The sequence below is a fragment of the Myxine glutinosa genome, chromosome 1 (genome assembly GCF_964187855.1).
Source record: "Myxine glutinosa chromosome 1, kmMyxGlut1.1, whole genome shotgun sequence".
NCBI lineage: Eukaryota > Metazoa > Chordata > Myxini > Myxiniformes > Myxinidae > Myxine > Myxine glutinosa.
In genome coordinates this window covers 150,828,209-150,840,706 of record NC_136261.1, presented here as the reverse complement: position 1 = coordinate 150,840,706, position 12,498 = coordinate 150,828,209, and the positions used below count along the sequence as shown (strand labels likewise).

Genomic DNA, 12,498 nt, shown 5'->3' with positions numbered 1-12,498 from the left:
TAACACAACAAAATGTGAAAAAAGTCAAGGGTGTGAATACTTTCTGAAGGCATTGTACGTACACAGTATCTCCTCCATTCCATACCCATGGTGCTCCTGACCCACCACAACAAGCTACCATTGAAAACTGACCTGCCAAACCCTTTAAAACTGCTTTCTTTTGTTTAGTGCTTTATGAGAATACCAGGACATCAATGCTGGAGTCATACTTTCATCTGAAATATCATTGCATACGACGTTTCACTCGTATAGCTATTTAGCAATGGCAGCCATGTTTGCTGTCCTCCGAAAAGCAATCACGAAGCCCGCTATTGCTCACATCTACAACAGGATAAGCGAGTTCCCCGTCTTTACATTATTTGCCTTCAGAGTGCAAAACTTCTGAAATAAACTCGGTCAATTATGCACTGCCCCCAATAAGGTCCTGCAAAAGCAGCTGCTGCCATGTTAGCCACAACTACTCCCTGCTTTACAAAAAGTCACTTAACCCCAATATAACTCTTTAGTTAAAACTGCTATGTTGGAGACATGGAGAGCTTGACATAGTTTCAGCATGGAGAAGTCATGAACTAATTGAACCGAGGTAATAGGTATTCCTGAAATCACAATATTCGAGACTTGACTTCCATTGCATTATGTTTGAATTCTCATGGCATTTTTGTTTTTCAAAACGTTCAATTGGCAACTCGTGTAGAGAAGCTTTGCAAGTGTAACTAAACCACCGTATCTTTTCCAGGCTTTGTGTGCAGCTGAAGTGCAACGACAGAGTGAAGTTAGTGAACAGAAAGTGACAGCAGCTGTGGAGAGGCAGACAAAGTCATGTCAGGATCTTCTTGAAGCACAGGTAAACATCTCGAAGGTCTAATCTTGACCATGCTAACGTTCTGGAATGTTTTGGAAATGTCCATTTAAATAATGCAACTGTGGAGAGGTGAAAGCATGGCAAAAGCTTGAAGTTATTAAAATTTATATTATGCTCCCCAGTACAATATTGGAGAAGAACTGGGAGTCACCATGAGGTGTAAATCGTTGGGATCCTAGGATCCTGAGGTTCGAATCCCGGTCGATCGCTAAATTAACACCAGGGGGGTTGACTCAGCCTGTCATCCTTCCAAGGTCGGCAAATTGAGTACCAGCTTGCTGGGAGGTATGATCCTGGTGTGTACCCCGGTTTAGAATAGGCACACCGTATCCCTGTGCATCATAAGAGGCGACTAAGGGTTGGCGTCAGGAAGGGCATCCGGCCATAAAAAACATTGCCTCAAACAGGGAACCATGATTGTCATGGGGCCCGCAAGGCTAACCCCCGCTCTAGCGGGGAAAATGGCCTTAAAACGATCATTCATTCATTCATTCATTTTAAGAGAAAAAACTTAAAATATGAAAACTTTTTTTGGAGGTGACACCTTTGTTGAAAAAAAAATCTGTAAGAATAAGAAAACTGTAAAAATAAGAAAACCTCTATAATCTTTTTTCCTTGCATACAACAAAATGGATATTTTCTTAAAACAACAAATATTTTCTTAAATTGAGACTTTTTTTTTCTTTAAACCAGAAATATTCTTAGTGTGCTCCGAGGCAGTTTCATTGGCAGGGGAGCACATTCCGAAATGTGTCACCTCCTCAACGCAGGATACTGACCAGCAAGCTGGCACTCATTTTGCCAACCTCAAAGGGACGACAGGCTGAGTCATCCTGCCGAGTGTTAATTTGGCATGGGTGAGGCTTGAACTCAGGACTAAAAGATCCTAAGCCATCCACTTGTGTGGTATGGTTTTTTTGTGTCCTGCCTCAACAGGAGTGGTGACTGAGTGTGATGTATGGGGAGATGCACGTGTGTTGTGGGTGTTACCTCAGACGCGTAGCGCAAAGTGGGTTAAGCAATTGGATCACTCTGCCTGTCTGTCAGTCGATGATGAAGGATCCTTATCGATTTTAATTGAATTTTATATTTTGAAAACTGTAGAACACAAATCAGAACATAAATTGGAACACAAACATGCAGTTTAGCAGTACTTTACCTTGAGCCTTGAGTTTGAGCCTCTGCCATGCCGTTTAAATAACACGAGGTGGGTTTTTTTTGGATACAAGATCGAGGCTCGTGTAAAAGCTAACATTAATCACAAAAAGACAAACTGACACATAAAACATAAGATAAAGGGAGTGGGAGACAGGATGGGGAGACAGGGAAGCACACAAGTACAACATTTCAGAGCAGGGACATCTGGAGATCTGTGGGAGGGAGAGGGCTTGAGGGGAGGAGGCATGGATGGGAAGGGGGGTGGGGGGGTGGTGGGAGAGGTATAAAACACATGGACACTGACTGCTAGGACTTCCAGGAAAGAAGTCGGGATTTCAAAAAAGTGGATCTGGGGTGAATTAGCGGGGGTAGAAAAGATCTAGGTTTTGTATGGGGGAAGATAAGAGATGGTGGTGAACAGCTGTTTTAAAGACCTGGAGGGAGGAGTGGGATCGAAGAGAGTGAGGGAGTTTGTTCCAGAGGTGGGAGAAAAGAGGAATGAAGGAGTGAAGGTGAGCAGAGAGTCTTGATTTTGGCAGTTTAACCATAAGATGGTTGCAGGCAGATCTTGTGCGACCTGTAGGAATATTTGGGGGACAGAGCACCGACAGAGCTGGGGGAGCAAGGCCGGAGAGGAGTCGGTAGAAGACGGAAAGACCACCTACCTGCCTGCGGTGAGTGAGTGAAAGGCCCTCAGAGTTAGCTTAATGGTGGGAGATTCCAATGATTCTGAAAGCTTTGGTTTTAACAGCGTGAAGACGAGCTAGGTGTGAGGCAGGAGCACTGGCCCAAAGGGGAGAACAGTATTCCATTGAGCTGCGGATGAAAGCCTTGTATGTGGTGAGGAGCTCAGGTGTGCCAAGGAAGGACTTCGCACGACGGAGGATGCCCAGTCGGCGACTGGCTTTGGAGGCCAGATTTGAAATGTGGTTTTCCCAGGAAAGATCATGGCAGATAGTGAGACCCAAAAGCTTGAGTGACAGAACTTCTTGGAGAGGATTATTCAGAAAGTAGATGGGAGGGTTTTCCAGATCTTTTTGGAGAGACATCGTGAGAGTGTGAAATTTTGACTTAAGGTTGATTGGTTGACTCGCCCTTTCATCCTTCCAAGGTCCACAAAATGAGTACCAGCTTACTGGTAACAAGGGCACTGCATCAATGGAACAGCTACGCTTCCAGAATATTATGCAACCAGTAGCCACAGCCTTCATACGAAACAACAACTTGTCTTTTGTGAAGAGGAATTGATTTATCGCCTGCACCCTGAATAAATCCCTCCCCTGGCAGCTGTTATGCGTAATCCTTGCCAGAAGCCTGCTTCGGCAGCACCTGCACCTGCTTCGGCAGCACCGACACCGACAAATATTTCCTGTGACCGATCAATCCTCATCCTTCAAAACAGTGGAAATATAAACAGAACTTTCATACTTAAATGCTGATCACATGCTGCATGCTGCATGCATGCTTTCTTAATGAACGGCCTGCCGATTGGATGATTATTGCTACTCAGGTTGCACAGCACAACTCAATCCTCACTGCACTGTGTGAAACCCTTTCTTTCAGCAACCTATTTTCATAAATGTGCAAAATCCTGAATTCTGGAATTAAAGTTTGGTAAATAACTCCTATATTGTTTTTCACTGACTTTATCTGTGAATTTTAACTTCAATAATACATGAATGGATATAGAAAATATTGCGATCAATTATGAAATAAATCCCACAGCAAAATCTCCATTTGTATTCTCAAAACTCTCGCTATTGATCCGTACTTTTTTTTTTTTTTTTTTGTATACAAGATCGAGGCTCGTGAAAGAGCGAACCATGTGTTTTGAGCCATGTGTTGCATTTGAGTTGCCGATATACTTTGCAGCACCTTCGGCTGCAAGACATGCTGGAGAAGGAACGCGAGTCTTGTTGGGCCAACACCGAGAAATGCTTGGAAAAGCAAAGCGAGGAGTTCCAGGTGAGGCTTTTTGACAACTATAATAACTTATTATTTCATTTGCAGCCTGTGGCTGCTGGTTGCATCATTGCTGAGAGCGCGGCTGTGCCACTGATGCAGTGCCCCCTGTTTCCAGTAAGCTGGTACTCGTTTTGCCAACCTCGGAAGGATGAGAGGCTGAGTACTATGACAGCTAAGAATAGTTTAGTCGTAATTATCGAGTTCTGCTTGTTGCAACAAAAGTGCACGTCACTCAAATGCCTTTCCATCTCTTTGCAAGGTCATCCTGGCCTTTTAATAAGGTGTCTTTGTGAAATGTTATCATTGCAGATAGGTTAATTCCCTCGTATTTGATTTATGACTTGTAATACTGGCTTCAAATTCCTGCCCAAACTACTGCTAGGAGAGGGATGGCAAACCGCCCAGCATGATCCCTGACCTAGAAACTGCTTCGGCAGAACCAATGCTCTGTAACACAAAGTATAGTCAGGTTCACTATGTCAATAAATTATATTTCGTTCAAAATCATGGTAGATTAGCAAACCTATACATTTTTGGAAAGGTTATCCGATAAGGAAACTAAAAATCAATGTTTACATTTGGAGAGATACCTGCATGGCGGCCATTTTGGATTTTCAAAATGGCCACTGTAAAATACATATTTTGTTCTATTTCTGCCTCTAATTACCCTAAAAACTTTTAAAAATATACTAAACCTATATTTTCAGGGACAAGGAATCCAATGAAAGTATCAAATTAGTGCTATGGGGAATGGTAAGACACGAATCAAAGGTTTTGAATTGCAAAATACTGTCTTTATATTCGCGATAAGGTGCATAATCAAATACATGTTATCATTTTGTACAGGCAGTTAATAACATCAAAATGTGTCACAATAATTCATATCACCAAACATACACAGGCAGTCAGCAAAATCATATACACACATGCAGTCAGTATAACTTCACATCTACACAGGCAGTCAATGACAAAATATACACAGGCAGTCAATGGCATCAAACATACACGATTACAGAATATGCCATTTAGAGTTCGTCATCACTGTCCTGTGTGTCGTATCCGACAATATAGTCCGCATCGTTTTCACAGTCCGTTCCACACAAGCAAAGGTCGGTCAAATTGATTGGCAAATCGAATTGGTCGAATGGTCGATCGAATCGAATTCGATGAATCGAATCGAATCGAATCGATCGAATTGGTCGAATGGTCGAATGGTCGATCGAAGCGATTGGTCGAATGGTCGAATTGGTCGAATTGGTCGAATGGAATTGGTCGATTGGTCGAATTGGTCGAATCGAATTGGTCGGAATTGGCAAATGTAAACATTGATTTTCAGATTTTCCATGTAATAACGTTTCCAAAAATGTATAGGTTTGCGTATGGCGCCTCGGGATACCAGCTTCCAGCAAGTGGTGCTATATGGTATGCATTTACATCGAAAAAAGTTGGGATTCAATCCTTGTTATAACCCCAATGATGCCAAGAGATCCATGAGAGCTCAAATATATGGTGTGAGTATGCAGGAATGAAATATACACTGATCCGTGTCAGGCTTTCACTTGTAAGTTTTGTCAAAAATACCGAAATAATCTCCGAGAGAGCAGTGATTATCGTTGCTGAGGAATATCATCATATTCGTTTCACAGCACCATCTTGCTATATTTCTTATTTCTTCCCGAGCTTAAATGAAACAACTTTTGAGAAAATCATACTGAAGTAAAAGCACCATCTGATGCATGGGGGTTTGTATTAACTGCAGGCTTCAGTGCTGTATTAATGAGCGAAACATTTGTCAATGTTTCCCACAAAAAATTGTAACATTGCCACTTAAAATACCTTTCATGTTCGTTAATATTTTGCTTGTTAAACGCAACCTTGGCAGCCCCTCACTATGGTGGAGTTTCCCTTCTAGGTAAAAATACAAAATATGTCTACATTCATATATAACTGGCTATGCCTACCCGTCGCTTCGCTGAATAGTTTAGTCAAAAGACAGCATGTTGTACGTCACAAATGTATTGTATGTCTGTGTATCTGTGAATCTCAAATGAGTATGGAAAATGAAGTAAAAAGCATGAAAAATAGATCTTGTAGAGTACTTATTGTTATAGTTGTTGCTGTTATTATGGTGGCTGTGGTTGTTTTTATTTGTGTGTTCCTTCCGTGTCCTTCGAAAGGGTTCTTGCTGTCATAGAATAATAAATGTTACCGATGTAACTGCTGCATTAAGCTTCTATTCTCACTTCTTCTTCAATCCCAGAAGGGAGCTTCTTAAAACAGGTATCTATGATGAAATGGACACTAATTTTTGTTCCAAGTAAATCGATTATTAGCTTTCCAACGGTACCATTTTCATCACTGTAGAACCCCAACAATCATGGGGGATATGTTCCTGAAAAATGCCGCGAATGTCGAATCCACGAATGGCGGGGCATTGTTTCAATGGGAAGAATGGGGATAGGTTCCCGGTGGTTCGTGATTCATAAGGGAAAATTTAAAATTTTACGAACACGAATCCATATCATTACAGTTTTATTTAAAATGCTTACAAATAAAAGAACAACATCAACAGCAGGTACAATTTCCTATTTTTATTTAAGACTAGCCGAAAGCACCCGTCGTTGCCCGGGTTCTTTTTGAATGAATTTACGACCATAATTCAGCTTTTACTCGCGGCCGTAGAAGATTGACTACTATAATTCAGCTCAGCTTTTAATTGAGAAATGGGCCCAGCCCGGCCGATGCGGCCTCGACCGGCCTCGCCACCTAGCCTATAACCTTTCCGGGGCCCGTCCCGACATTTTTAGTTATTTTTGAATGAATTTACTACTGTAATTCAGCTTTCACTCGCGGCCATAGAAGATTGACTATTATAATTCAGCTCAGCTTTTAATTGCGAAATGGGCCCAGCCCGGCTGAAGCGGCCTCGACCGGCCTCACCACCGAGCGTATAACCTTCCTGGGGCCCGTCCCGACATTTTTAGTTCTTTTTGAATGAATTTACTACTATAATTCAGCTTTTACTCGCGGCCGTAGAAGATTGACAACTATAATTCAGCTCAGCTTTTAATTGCGAATTGGGCCCAGCCCGGCTGAGGCGGCCTCGACCGGCCTCGCCACCTGGCCTATAACCTTCCCGGGGCCCGTCCCGACATTTTTGTGTTAGAGGTTTCCTCCTATCTTTCACCGTTCAGGAGATTAGCGCGTGCAGACAAACAAACAAACAAACAAATGAAAAATCGGTCAGAGACTGAGGACTTGCCGGAATGTACTTTTTTATCAGCCATTTTGGACAAATATGGCGGCCGCACCACGTGACCGATGACGTCATCATTATTTGTTTTCTAAACTAATTTATTCCTTGATGATGCTCAAGAAATTTCCTCTTGATCGGATGAAGTTTTGTACTTGTCGAATTATGACGTCATAATGGAGGCACCTATGACATCATCATTAAAATATTTCATTCCCCATGGAGAGTTCCTTACAATGAGCCATGTCTCAATTCTTTCTATTCAGCACTTTCGGAGATATAGAGGTGCAAAGTTTTTCGTTTTTTCCAAGATGGCGGCCGAACCACGTGACTGATGACATCATCATTAACATATTTTATTCCCCATGGAGAGTTCTTTACAATGAGCCATGTCTCAATTTTTTCTATTCAGCACTTTCGGAGATATAGAGTTGCAAAGTTTTTCGGTTTTTCCAAGATGGCGGCCAAACCACATGACCGATGACATCATCATTAACATATTTTATTCCCCATGGAGAGTTCTTTACAATGAGCCATGTCTCAATTTTTTCTATTCAGCACTTTCGGAGATATAGAGGTGCAAGTTTTTTTCGGTTTTTCCAAGATGGCGGCTGAACCACGTGACCGATGACGTCATCAATTGGGCACAGTCTATTCCAGGGCAAGACAAATATGTGTGTAAGGTTTGGTGATTCTACGTGCAACGGTGTAGACGTAGTGCTGCGCACAGACAAACAGAACAGACAGACAGATGAAAAATCGGTCAGAGACCGAGGACTTTTTTTTTTTTTTTTTTTTTTGTATACAAGGTCGAGGCTCGTGAAAGAGCGAACATTAATCACACAGAAAGACAAACCGACACATAAAACATATAACATAGGGAGCGGTAGACAAGATGGGGAGAGAGGGGGAAGGACACAAACACAACATTTGAGAGCAGGGACCGAGAGACATGGAGACATCGAGAGATCTGAGAGAGGGCGAGGGCTTGGGGGGGGGGGGGGCGTGGGAAGGGGGCGGTGGGAGAGGTATAAAACATATGGACACTGCCAGGACTTCCAGGAAAGAAGTTGGAATTTCAAACAAGGTGGATCTGGGGTGAATTAGCGGGGGTAGAAAAGATCAAGGTTTTGGATGGGGGAAGATAAGAGATGGTGGTGAACAGCTGTTTTAAAGACCTGGAGGGAGGAGTGGGATTGAAGGGAGTGAGGGAGTTTGTTCCAGAGGCGGGAGAAAAGAGGAATGAAAGAGTGAAGGTGAGCAGAGAGCCGAGATTTCGGCAGTTTAACCATCAGAGGGTTGCTGGCAGATCTTGTGCGACCTGTAGGAATATTTGGGGGACAGAGCACAGAGAGAGCTGGGGGTGCAAGGCCGGAGAGGAGTCGGTAGAAGACAGAAAGACCACCTACCTGCCTGCGGTGAGTGAGTGAAAGGCCCTCAGAGATAGCTTCATCGCGGGAGATTCCAATAATTCTGAAAGCTTTGGTTTCAACAGCGTGAAGCCGAGCTAGGTGTGAGGCAGGAGCACCGGCCCATAGGGGAGAACAGTATTCCATTGAGCTGCGGATGAAAGCCTTGTATGTGGTGAGGAGCTCAGGTGTGCCGAGGAAGGACTTCGCACGACGGAGGATGCCCAGTCGGCGACTGGCTTTGGAGGCCAGCTTGGAAATGTGGTTTTCCCAAGAAAGATCATGGCAGATAGTGAGACCCAAAATCTTGAGCGACAGAACTTCTTGGAGAGGATTGTTGAGAAAGTAGATGGGAGGGTTGTCAAGTCGATCTTTTCGGAGAGACATAGTAAGAGTGTGAGATTTGTCAGGATTGAAAGACATGTTCCACTTGTTTGACCAGTCTGTGATTTTGTCCAGGTCTTCAGAGAGTGAGGAGGCAGCAGACTGCCGATCTGAGGGAAGAGGAATGGAGCGGCAGAGAGTGGAGTCATCAGCAAAGAGATAGAGAGGATTTTCGAGAGAGTCAGAGAGATCATTGATGAAGACCAGAAAAAGCACGGGGCCCAGAACACTGCCTTGGGGAACTCCAGCCTGAACAGGAAGAGGAGATGAGAGAAACCCATTCAGGGCCACACGTTGACGACGACTAGAGAGGAAGTCCGCCAGCCATGCGTGGAGATTTCCATGGATACCAAAGGAGGAGAGTTTGGTGAGCAGAGCGGGGTGCCAGACCGTGTCGAAGGCACGTGATATGTCGAGGGAGACAGCTCTAATTTCCTGTTTGGCATTGAGGACCTCCATCCATTGTTGAGACAGCAGAAGCAGCATGTCCAGAGTAGAGTGACCTGGTCTGAAACCAAATTGATGATCAGAGATCAAGCCATTGGAGAAGAGGAAAGATTTCATATCCGAAGCAATGATGGATTCCATGACTTTGCTGATAATTGGGAGAAGGCTGATTGGTCTGTAGTTGCTAGGATCTGTTTTTGCACCTTTTTTGTGCAAAGCGGTGATGTTGGCTGATTTCCAAGCAGATGGCAGTTGACCTTGAGCAAAAGAGAGGGTGAAGAGAACAGAGAGAGGGTGAGACAGAGCAGCAGAGCAAGATTTTAGGACCCGTGGGCTGATGCCGTCGGGTCCAGTTGCAGAATCAGAGTCGAGGGTTGACAGAAACTTTTCCACCTTGTCAGGAGGAAAGGACACGGAGTCCAGGAGCAGCAGGGTACGACTGGGTATGGTGGGTACAGAGAGGGATGGGTTTGGGACACAAGATTTAGAGGCAAACACAGAGTTGAGGCATTCAGCTTTTTCACGTGCGGAGTCAGCTGTGTAGCCGTTTGAGGTAAGGGAGGGGATGGAGGGGGAACAAACACCAGAAACGGATTTGACCAGACGCCACCAGGATTTGGAAGAGGGAGACAGATAAGAGAGTTCGGTCTTGAGAACGGAGAGATATTGTTTCCTGGCTCTCCTGAGGGTGGACACACACTTGTTTCGGGCTTTGTGAAAGGAAATGAGATTTCCTTCCGTTGGATTTGCTTTCCAGGAGACGAAGGCAAGTTGTTTCTGGGCAACAGCCTCACCACAAGATTCCGTGTACCATGGACGGGAGGAAGGGACTTGCCGGAATGTCCTTTTTTTATCGGCCATTTTGGACAAATATAGCGGCCGAACGACGTGACCGATGACGTCATCATTATTTGTTTTCTAAACTAATTTATTCCTTGATGATGCTCAATAAATTTCATCTTGATCGGATGAAGTTTTGTACTTGTCGTATTATGACGTCATAATGGGAGGCACCTATGACATCATCATTAACATATTTTATTCCCCATGGAGAGTTCCTTACAATGAGCCATGTCTCATTTTTTTCCATTCAGCACTTTCGGAGATATGGAGGTGCAAAGTTTTTCCGTTTTTCCAAGATGGCAGCCGAACCACGTGACCGATGATGTCATCATTAACATATTTTATTCCCCATGGAGGGTTCTTTACAATGAGCTATGTCTCAATTTTTTCGATTCAGCACTTTCGGAGATATAGAGGTGCAAAGTTTTTCGGTTTTTCCAAGATGGCGACCGAACCACGTGACCGATGACGTCATCAATTGGGCACAGTCTATTCCAGTGGAAGGCAAATACGTGTGCAAAGTTTGGCGATTCTAAGTGCAATGGTGTAGACGTAGTGCTGCGCACAGACAAACAGACAGACAGGCAAACAGACAAACCAACCGATCAACATACTTGCCGGAATCTTTTCCGGCAAGAAACAAAAACTTTATTTTATATATATATAGATAGGGTACGATTAAGATAAGGGGATGGTGGCAGGGGTTGGTGGTGGGGGATGCTTTATGCACACGTTCAGCTTCTTTATGCGTGACGCATTGAAGATGCTTTTAGAACCGTTATTTGCGTGGCTATTGGGAAATGGTTAATGCGTGGCTGGAAGTGATTTCATGCGTGACGTATGGAAGATGCTTTTAGAAGTCTTCTGTGCGCAGCTGGTGGGAAATGTTTTTTGCGCCTGCGAAAAACTGTGAATACGTGAAGCACGGGGCCGCGAATGTAGAATCAGGTCACGTTTTAAGAACCGCAGATACGTGGAATCCACAAATGTCAGAACCGTTAATGTCTGGGGTTTTACAGTATTCTACGATAACAGGAACCACTACATTAAAGCTCGTGGTCCTGCTTCGTCTTCTTCAATCATCAAAAGACAGGCTTTTTAAGATTAGATAGCACAAATGTTTGTTCCAAGTCGATCGATTATTATGTTTCCAACCAAGTAAAGCAATCATTAGATTTCCAACGGTGCCATTTTTACTACCCTACGATAGCAGGAACCCTTTAGAATGAAGCGTGACTTCATATAGAAAGAAGACATGGATGCTTCTACTTTTAGTAATAGATGCAAACCCCGAAAGTTGAAAACCTTGTTTTTTTTAAAGTTTCTACTGTACTCAAGAAGAAATATATTAAAGTACCATTTTCTTAAGTTTGGTCCTTTCATATAACATTTGCTTTTTGCGAAGTAAACATCTCCACTGAACCATCTAATTTTGCTCGACCAGAGGGAATATACATTGGGTTGAAAGATATCCTTTTGTGGAAAATGGGAGAAACGCGATTGTGCTATCATTTGCTTCTGGTAATTAAATCAGTGCTTATTTATTTGTTTGTCTCATAAATTTTATTTTATTTTCACAAGGGCGAATTGCTTTAACTTGTGGCTGGCTTAACAATACTTCATAACTATACATTGGTAATCACCGATGAACGAAGTGTGTAAGCGGTCTGTTCTGATTCCAGGTAAAAATTGATGCTGCTTTGGCTGAAGAAAGACAGAAAAGCAGAAAAGCCTTTCAAGCTGCAATTGAAGTATGTATTCTTATTGCTTTAAAATATATATATATTTACAATTGAAAATATTTGCAAACACACTTGAAAGAACATTAAGGTAGCCCTGTTATATCGACAAAGATGCTTACCAAACGGTACAGCTATTTTGCAGGCGATGTTGGTTAATATTTATTACGTCAGTTATTTTATAACTCTTCAAATGACTAGAGCCAAATGTATCTGTCGGTCTGATTGCATTTTTTGGCAAATTAACAACGAAGCACTCTGATGACTCCCTACCTTTCTTTACTCCCTTTAGCACAAGGCCATTAACACAATCACAATTTCAAACGATTTCTTATCTTTCAGGAAATTCAAAAACACTCCCCCGTTTTAAGGATTAATAAGGATTTAAAGATTAAATGAAAAAGATTAATAAAAACATTATGTATAAAATTGAATGCA

At 43.0% G+C, this 12,498-nt stretch overlaps 1 protein-coding gene across 1 annotated transcript in view; it reads left to right on the top strand.

Moving 5' to 3' along the window:
• CCDC91 (coiled-coil domain containing 91) overlaps window positions 1-12,498 on the top strand; it is a 126,085-nt gene that overhangs the window by 92,951 nt on the left and 20,636 nt on the right. Inside the window, exons 8-10 of the mRNA XM_068119939.2 lie at window positions 737-844; window positions 3,893-3,985; window positions 12,004-12,072. Of these exons, the coding sequence (XP_067976040.2) occupies window positions 737-844; window positions 3,893-3,985; window positions 12,004-12,072 (270 nt within the window). The remainder of the gene's footprint in view (window positions 1-736; window positions 845-3,892; window positions 3,986-12,003; window positions 12,073-12,498) is intronic.